The sequence below is a fragment of the Manihot esculenta genome, chromosome 11 (genome assembly GCF_001659605.2).
Source record: "Manihot esculenta cultivar AM560-2 chromosome 11, M.esculenta_v8, whole genome shotgun sequence".
In the NCBI taxonomy this organism is placed as follows: domain Eukaryota; kingdom Viridiplantae; phylum Streptophyta; class Magnoliopsida; order Malpighiales; family Euphorbiaceae; genus Manihot; species Manihot esculenta.
This window is the reverse complement of record NC_035171.2, coordinates 4,792,130-4,800,870: the sequence shown is the minus strand read 5'-3', so window position 1 is coordinate 4,800,870 and position 8,741 is coordinate 4,792,130. Positions and strand designations below refer to the sequence as shown.

Genomic DNA, 8,741 nt, shown 5'->3' with positions numbered 1-8,741 from the left:
AATACTCTAAATTATATATATATATTTTTTTGAAACAGGGGTTGGGTGAGTCGAACCTTAGATCTCTCAAAACTATAAGGATGGACTTTCTACCAGACTAAGTCTTGGAGTGCAAATTATATATATATTTAAATCTATAAAAATAAATAAATTTTAATTTTTTACAATTATTACAAATATTAATTTATTATATATAACATTCGGTTTAAATTAGTATACATCTAATATAAAATGCTTTTAATACTATAAATAATAAAAAATAATTGAATTAGTTTAAAAAAATTGAGATAAATATATAATATATTTAAACTCATAAAATTAATAATGCTTAAACTTAAATATTAAAAAACAGAAACAATTTACTGTATATAAAATAATATTAATTAACATAGAATCATAGATTAATACATATATGCGATAAAATATTATTAATGCTACAAAATATAGAAAATGATTTAATTAAAATAAAAAATGGACAAACTAAACCCTAAATCCCATCCAGTTCTCAAAACTCAAAGCCACACTGCCCCTCCCCTCCTCTTCCCTCTTATTTCTCTATCAGCCTGTTGTAAGAAGAAGCACGGCTCGTCTCCGCCTCCTCATCTGGTCCAGTCGTCGCTTCCCGACAATCCCTCTGGTTCAGCCGTCGCCTCCTGCGGCTCGTCCTGGTCCAGCCGTCGCCTCCCGCAGTTCGTCCATTTTGTAACGCTGCAACGTCCTTTGTCTCCGCCGCTCCATTTGGTTCAGCCGTCGACGCTCGTATTCCACTCTCAGTGTCCTCAGCAGGTTTGAATTGCTTTATTTCAGATTTCTGTTTTCTAAAATTTTTATGTAGTGTGAACATCCTGATTCCTGAGTAGGCTAAGAGTACACAAGTAGCTGAAATTTCTAAAATATGCGTTTTCATACTTGTGTGCATTAGTAAATTTATTGCAAATTTGAGTGTATGTATAGATTTGTCTTTTGTGAATTTTGAGTTCATTTACGGAGGGACACAATTAGACTGTGTGTGTGTCGTATATATTGGCTGTCCTGCATTCCTTCCTGTCTTGGAATCATTATTTTGAGTAGATAACTGTATTCTGGGTATTTGGTAATTCTATTATTTTCACAATGTTCAATAGTGAACGTAGTTTAATTGCTTCTGAATATCAAGCTAAAACCTCTTCTACAATGCACAGCTTTAATGGCGCCTGCTGCACTTAACAAGAAGAAGGGCTCAAAATCACAGAAACCTCCACCAAAAAAGAAGCAAAAGAATGATATTCTCACTGAAAAACACCCAAAGAAGGATGAAGTTTTGAATGATTCTAGTAGCTCAGATGAAGAAGTACAAGAACATGAAGAGTTTGATGTAGATGAGCAGGGATCTGATTCTGGGTCTGATATCCTTTCTGATGGTGATGATGCATTCACTGATGATTTTCTTCAAGGAGATGATGATGAAGGTGCTGTACTCCTCTGTTTTTTACTGTTTTTTTTCTTTGCTTTTAGTTTGTTGACATTTTTGGTATTTCGTTTTGCTGTGGCAGAGAAACTTTCAGGTTCGGATTCTGGTATGGATCCAGGTTCAGATTCTGCTTCAGATTCTGATGAATCTGATATTGAGAAAAAGTCAAGGGCTCTTGATGAACGAAAGGCAAGGGAAGAAAAAGACGCTGAAGAAGAGATGCAGCTCAACATTGCAGAAGAATCTGATGAATTCAGATTGCCCACCAAGGAGGTTTGTAATTGTCTGTGTTTTTGCTTCTCTAAGTGCTAAGTTTTGTTAATTTGTCTTCTTCTATTGATCATGTTAAAATTATTCTGCTTTCTTAATGGTTCAGGAACTTGAAAATGAAGCACACAGGCCCCCAGATCTTCCAAATCTCCAGAGGAGGATAAGAGAGAGTAATACTCTCAGAGAGTTTCTGCATTCATATTTACTGTTTGCAAAATGGATTTACTTTGCCTTGTTTTGGAACTAAATATTTTGCTTATTCTTAGTTGTGCGAGTACTGTCAAATTTTAAAGAATTGAAGCAAGAGGGGAGTAGAAGAAAGGATTACATTGAGCAGCTTAAGATGGATTTATGTTCATACTATGGTTACAATGATTTCCTTATTGGAGTTTTGGTTGAGGTAGTTAATTGGTTTTTTTATTTGTTCCCATTTCTACTATGATTATCCTTTTTTTCCCAATGTGTTTAGCTTCTTTATTCCTCAATGAATAATGACTTTTTTTACACAATTTTTATGATTGACAGATGTTTCCAGTTAATGAACTCATAGAACTTGTTGAGGCTTGTGAAAAGCCACGACCGATATGTTTACGAACTAATACTTTAAAGGTGAACATTGAATTTTTGGCCTCATTTCTCTGATTTCTTGTTCATTCTTCTGCTTCCTTTATTTTTTCATAAACAATGAAATTTTGTATACTTAGACTCGGAGACGGGATTTGGCTGATGTACTCTTAAACAGAGGAGTAAACCTTGATCCTTTAAGCAAGTGGTCAAAGGTAATAACTTTTTTACCTACTTGTTATATTACTGTTTTGACCCTATATTTTCATGAGAAGTATACATGGAACCCTGACAATTTATTATAGGTTGGATTGGTTGTGTATGATTCACAAGTGCCTATTGGTGCCACTCCAGAATATATGGCTGGTTTCTACATGGTACATTATCCTTTCTACTCCTCCATGTTCTTCCTCACTTTTTAGCAGTGTTGAACTGTTGTTTATTCACAGCTGCAAAGTGCGAGTTCATTCTTGCCTGTGATGGCCCTTGCTCCTCAAGAAAAGGAACGGATTGTTGATATGGCGTAAGTTGGTTCCTTTTTAATTTTTTACGGATAAACTATCTGTTGGGTATCCTATTGCAAATCAATCGACATTTCACTCGTCTTGTTTTAATCCTTTTATATGATGTTATGACACATGATGACAGCGATTTCTCCCTGTTGCAGTGCTGCACCTGGTGGAAAAACAACTTATATTGCTGCTCTTATGAAAAATAGTGGTATGTGATAATTACAGCAGATTCAGTTGTTTTTGCTTTACATATTTTATTACAAGTATATATATATTTTTTTACTTAAAATTTTCTTGCTTGCTTGCCTAACATGCTGCATTTCTAATCCTGACAAGTAGAATCAATTTTATTATTTAAGAGGTTTTCTTATGATTTTTGGTAATCCTGTTTCCATCTTAGGCATGATACGACCATGCAAGTAAGTTTCCTTTTTTAGTCAGCTTAATGCTTCTGAAAGACACATGGTTGTAATTGATAACAGACTTAAATGTTCAATACCAAATAAGTATTTTGTAGATTGAAATGATATTTTTCTGTCATTGCACATGTGCCCTTTAAACTACATTTCAAGATAAGAGCTTCTGAATCTGTATGAGATTTCAAGTTCAGTTCCATTCATATCTTTTATTGTTATGGTTTAGTGATTTTTTAAATGAGTGTTTTTAGTTCTGTGCCTGCAGGTTTTCTATTTTGAATATTATTTGCTTTGACAATTTTTGGTACTTCAATTGTATAATTCGACCTAAATGTAAAATGTGTTCAATGTATCTGCTTTTTAAATGATATATATATATATATATGAATCAAGTTACTTGGAATAGGGATCCAAATGTTATTTTCAAATATTAACCGTCTGTCTTACTATTCACATGTTAACATTTGCCTTCACTACCTACCTTCTTTATATACATAATTTCATGTCTCCAGCTGTTTGAATGTTTTAATGCAATTATCACCAGGAATAATTTATGCAAATGAGATGAAGGTACCAAGACTAAAGTCTCTTACTGCAAATTTGCATCGCATGGGGGTGACAAACACCATTGTTTGTAACTATGATGGCAGGGAGGTAAGTGTTCTGCTTTCCACTCTTGTGTCTTAATGTGGCAGCCTTGCAGGGACACTTGTAATTTCTTGACAAAATAGGACCTCACTTGTTAGCAAACAGTTACTTTTGGAAAATCTGTAAACTTTTGATTGATTGGAATTTTTTGGAAATAAATGTTGCATGTATGATAAAAATGTCAAATGCCTACTCTAATGTTGTTGTAATGAATAAAATCACATCTTTCACCAGAATTTTTGTAAGTAGAAAAAAATTTTAATTAGAGATCATGCCTTTTTTTTCTTGCCTTTTATATTTGCAGCTTCCTAAGGTTTTGGGTCACAATGCTGTCGATAGGGTGTTGTTGGATGCTCCTTGCAGTGGGACTGGGGTAAGCACGACTGCCATAGAGATCTACTTTTGAGCATTGGCTTCTTTTTGCTGCTATGGAACTGTGTGGGTTTTATTCATTTTGTAGGTCATATCTAAAGATGAATCTGTTAAAACCTCTAAAAGCTTTGAAGATATACAGAAATGTGCCCACTTGCAGAAGGTATGGTCTTTATGTTTTTATTTGGACATTCAATAGTTTCTTAATGAACTATCATTTCTTTTTAACCCGGAAGGTTAAGGAGTAGAGGTGTAATATTAATCATGCTTTATTCTGATGCTGTCTCATACTCATGGGAAAACTAAGCTTAAGCAATTCCAAAGGTACTGAGGTTTTCAAATGAGTTACCTGTCTTTTTCTTGGAAGTTGTTGATGCATCATAAGTTGGCAATAAGATGTTCTTGACGGGGACAGAGAAAACCTCTTACTTATCCTGTTATTTATTCTTTCCTGATAAATGATTTATTTTTGTCAACTTTATAATTTCAATTTCTTTTTAATTTATCATGTGAACTATTTACCAAACACTTAAATATCTATTTTGCCTGTAGCAATTAATTCTTGCTGCAATTGACATGGTCGACGCAAACTCAAAATCTGGGGGATACATTGTTTACTCCACATGTTCCATGATGGTTGCTGAGGTTTGTTTATAAGAATTCCCTCGTGGGTTTCCATTTATTACTTTCCTGTTTATTCAGAGTTTTTATCTTGCAGAATGAAGCTGTCATCAACTATGCTCTTAAAATGAGGGATGTCAAACTTGTCCCATGCGGACTCGACTTTGGGCGTCCGGGGTAACGCTGAGCTTTCATTCATATGCACTATTGCAGATTAACATTCAGATGCAAATATAATAATTAACAAGTTTTCCCTCTCTTATAGGTTTATCCGCTTTAGGGAACACCGTTTCCACCCATCTTTGGAAAAGACGAGACGTTTCTACCCACATGTTAACAACATGGATGGTTTTTTTGTGGCAAAGGTATTCTTGATTCCAAAGTACCATTTCTAATTCTGATAATCAACAATCTCTTCCCCATTTATAGGCAATTTTGCATACTTGAACTATTTTTTCTGGTTTCACATTGTGTCTTTATTTTGAAAGTGCTGAAGGCCCTTGGGATTCAGGGTAGCAAAAATGTTCCTGAGTGCCTTTCCTTGTAATCAGTGGTAGAGTGGTAGTGCTCGTTGAAAATCTGTCTTTGTGAGGCTAACCTATGCGTGTTTTAGAATTTTTCTAAAGCATTTATCCTTTTCTTCAGAAGCCATGCTGGAATATTAGACCAAAATCAAAATTTTCTACATGATGGTTTTGGTCTCAAGGATGCATATTATTGTACAAATTAACCTAAACAGTTTATTTGCATTTGCAGTAAAGCCAGTTCAAGATCTTCTAATATTTTTGTGAGCATGACCAGCACTTTTCTTCAGGATTTTCACTTGCATGCTTGTGACCATACTGGTATATAAGCAAAAAATCTGAATATGAAGCCAAACATAGATATAGTGGTTAATTCAAGTAGCCACAATGAGGAGACCTTTGCATTTATACCTATAAAGGAAAGAAGGATGTGGAATATGGATTAGTTGATCTTTGTAACCGGTAGTTCCTCATGCTTGAAGTGGAGGATATGAAGGATGAGAGCTGTTGGTAATAGGATTAATAGGCCAAGGAGAAGCTTTGTTGGTTTGTTGCAATATTTTTCTTGGCAAATCATAATTTTGATTAAGCCTCTCAGGTAGATGTTTATAATTCGATGTTGTCATTTGATGATGGATCTTACCACTCCATTTGGTTGCAAATGAATGAAAATTCATTTCATTTTACACAAAATAATTGACTTGCAGTTGAATTTTTTTTTCTTGTTTTCATGTTTTAGTTTAATGCTAATAGAACTCAACTCAAGTTAGTTGAATGCTGTGTTTGAAGCAAATGAAGAATTAATTTAATCAGTTGCTTTTTAAATTTTTCCTATGTGTGTAATGTATACATGTGTGTGTGGAGAGCAGAGGTTGTTACTTTTAACTAATTTATTATAATTAAATAGTGGAGGCACTAAAGTCCTATTATTTTTATGTGGTTTGACGCTTATTTGCAGAATTTAATTATAGAATATTCAAATGCCAAGTATATTTCTTTTGGGTTTTGAAGCATGACAAGTATGGAATTGCTTGTGCATTCCTTTAAATTTTGTAAAATTTATTTCTTCTAAACAAGGATTCCGTATTTTTTTATTAACTGTGTTAACTTTGCATTTCTATTTTGCTGTTTTGCAGTTGAAAAAGATGAGCAATTCAATACCTACTGCTGTACCATCTGAACCGTCAGAATCAGTTGAACAAGCTTCTGGACCAAATGAGAGCGACAGTGAAAAGAAAATGGCAGAGCCTTTTAAGAAAAAAGGTGCAATAAAAAAAGCTGAGGGCCTAAGTAATGGTGTTTCTGATAATGGAAACGTGGAATCCCCATCCCCTGCCAAAAACAGGCAGAAAAGAAAATTTCCGACTCGAGAGGAAATCTCAAAAATTAGGTAAATTTCTCTTCAATTTATGCCGTCCTTCTATTCATCCAAAAGATCGCAGGTATTATCTGTTGTAAACAGTTGAGATAAAAATGATGTGAACAGTTGAATCATTGTACAAATTGTTCCAGCTGAAGGCTTACTTTGTTTAATGCGAAACAATACAAAGTTGATGTATCAGTTTAATTCTCACCTTTCCCTCTTAAGGAGATCAGTATTTGTTAGTGAAATTAGAAACTGATTACTTAAAAACTGCTGCAGGGAGGAGAAGAGAAAAGCTTTGAGAGAAGCAAAAAAGAAGACAGCAAAGAAGGGCGGCCGTAAAGACTGAACGGCTAGCTGGTGACATACAAACCTTGATAGGATGAGAATACGAGGATTTGCTTTGTGTTGTGCAAAACCGGAATGGAGAAATGCATCCGACTTCTCTGGTTCAACTCTATCTTGCACAATGTCCATTTTTATTTTGCTTGTAGTGCTTAATTTTGTTAGCGTTAATTAAAGATGGCTTGCTTTGCTTGGACTCTTTTGGTCCACAAAATTTTGATTGTCAAAACCTTCATATCTAGTGTTTGTTATAATATTAAATAGAATAGATGGGTTACTCTAAAAAAGATTTAAATATATATATATATATATTTTTGTATATACCTATTCCTTCATATTTTATTTCTTAAAACAAATCAATTTGGATTTATAATTACCACAACCTATGCTTACTTTACGAGGGTTGATGTCAAATCCCTAACTGACCATGTCAATCTATTTAATATGGACCGTCGTTGAATTGAAAGGTTTTAGAAGAATGATATTGAAATTTTAATAATTTTTAGTGTATAGTAAATTCTTACCATGAGGGTGTATGTTGAAATCTTCTAATTAATCTTATTAATTTAATGCATCTAAAGCTATTTCGAAAAATTTGTGTGAGCTAGTGGATCTGATTAATTGTCGAATGAGGTGGAGCTATTTGAGAAATTAGTAAATTATAATAATCAAGAGTTCAGTCTTCGTTTAATATTATTGTAATAATAATTTTATAGAAAAAATATTTTTAATAGTTTTTTTGTAATTGCATAATCACATAATTGTTACATTTTCATTCATGTGAAAGTATATCCATGATAACAATTACATCGTCTATGGGTTTTCGTAATAATATAAAAAAGCTTGCAGAATTGAAAAATTAAATGACAATTGAAAATACAAATTATCAATCACCAGTTACAAACTCATGTTCAGAGCATGTAAAAACTATTAGAATAGTGAGAAAAGGGAAGAGAGAGAGAGAGGAAACAACGTGAATGAAGAGAGTGTCAGAGCGAGTGAAGTGTCAGTTGTCAGTGCGTTGAGTTTTTTTTTTTTAAGCTCCTCCCTGTCTTTGGGTATGGGAGGATTTTGACTTGTACAGTTTTATGTGCCTTACGACTGTGGTTTCCCCTTGCCATGGTCCTACATGTGGCTTAGTGTTTGTTTTTGTTGGTTTTTCCTTTAGTTTCTTCTATTATTTGTTTTTACTTCGCGAGGGGTTTTTTTGTCGACATTGAATGGCCTGGTTTTTTTGTTTTACGGGAAGGTTCACTTGCTTAACGACGGTTTGGGATCATACTGTCCAGTGATAATGGCCCTACCGGAGGTCAGTCGTATTTCTTCTCTGTAGTTGAAGTCTTAGTCTTCTGTGGTTGGTTTAGTGGTAGTTATTTTACCCATCTTACCCTGCTTTGTTGCCGTTCCTAGATGTGGAACAAGTTATTTCTGGATATGCAGGGTTAATTTCAATTGGTTTCTAGTTATCTAGATGGGGGTTCTAGTTTTCTTCAGCTGGAAGAGATGTGTTTGGTGTTTTCTGCTTGTCCATGTCTAGTGCAGCAGTGGAATTCTGGACTCAAAATTTAGAAAGTTTTGGTTTCCAGAAGTTGTGGATGGCCGAGTATTTCGATTGGATTTTATACTAGTCTTTTGTGGATATTCTTTTTTGATCCT

The 8,741-nt window shown here is 34.1% G+C and overlaps 1 protein-coding gene across 1 annotated transcript; it reads left to right on the top strand.

Annotated features, from left to right (window-relative positions):
* Positions 1-482: 482 nt before the first annotated feature.
* LOC110626715 (26S rRNA (cytosine-C(5))-methyltransferase NOP2B) lies at positions 483-7,372 on the top strand. Its single transcript, XM_043961975.1, has 17 exons — positions 483-786; positions 1,182-1,448; positions 1,533-1,723; positions 1,827-1,890; positions 1,987-2,120; positions 2,246-2,329; positions 2,425-2,499; positions 2,590-2,661; positions 2,734-2,807; positions 2,952-3,004; positions 3,757-3,866; positions 4,165-4,233; positions 4,321-4,395; positions 4,785-4,877; positions 4,951-5,030; positions 5,119-5,218; positions 6,514-7,372. The coding sequence occupies exons 2-17, from the start codon at positions 1,187-1,189 to the stop codon at positions 6,769-6,771; spliced, it is 1,794 nt and encodes a 597-aa protein (XP_043817910.1). The 5' UTR covers positions 483-786; positions 1,182-1,186; the 3' UTR covers positions 6,772-7,372.
* Positions 7,373-8,741: the final 1,369 nt, after the last annotated feature.

Excerpts from the sequence above, each read along its gene's own strand:
- LOC110626715 (XM_043961975.1), top strand. The coding sequence starts at position 1,187 with ATGGCGCCTGCTGCACTTAACAAGAAGAAGGGCTCAAAATCACAGAAA. Across the intron at positions 2,808-2,951 it reads GAACGGATTGTTGATATGGC|TGCTGCACCTGGTGGAAAAA; the intron begins GTAAGTTGGTTC and ends TCCCTGTTGCAG. Across the intron at positions 4,234-4,320 it reads CTCCTTGCAGTGGGACTGGG|GTCATATCTAAAGATGAATC; the intron begins GTAAGCACGACT and ends TTCATTTTGTAG.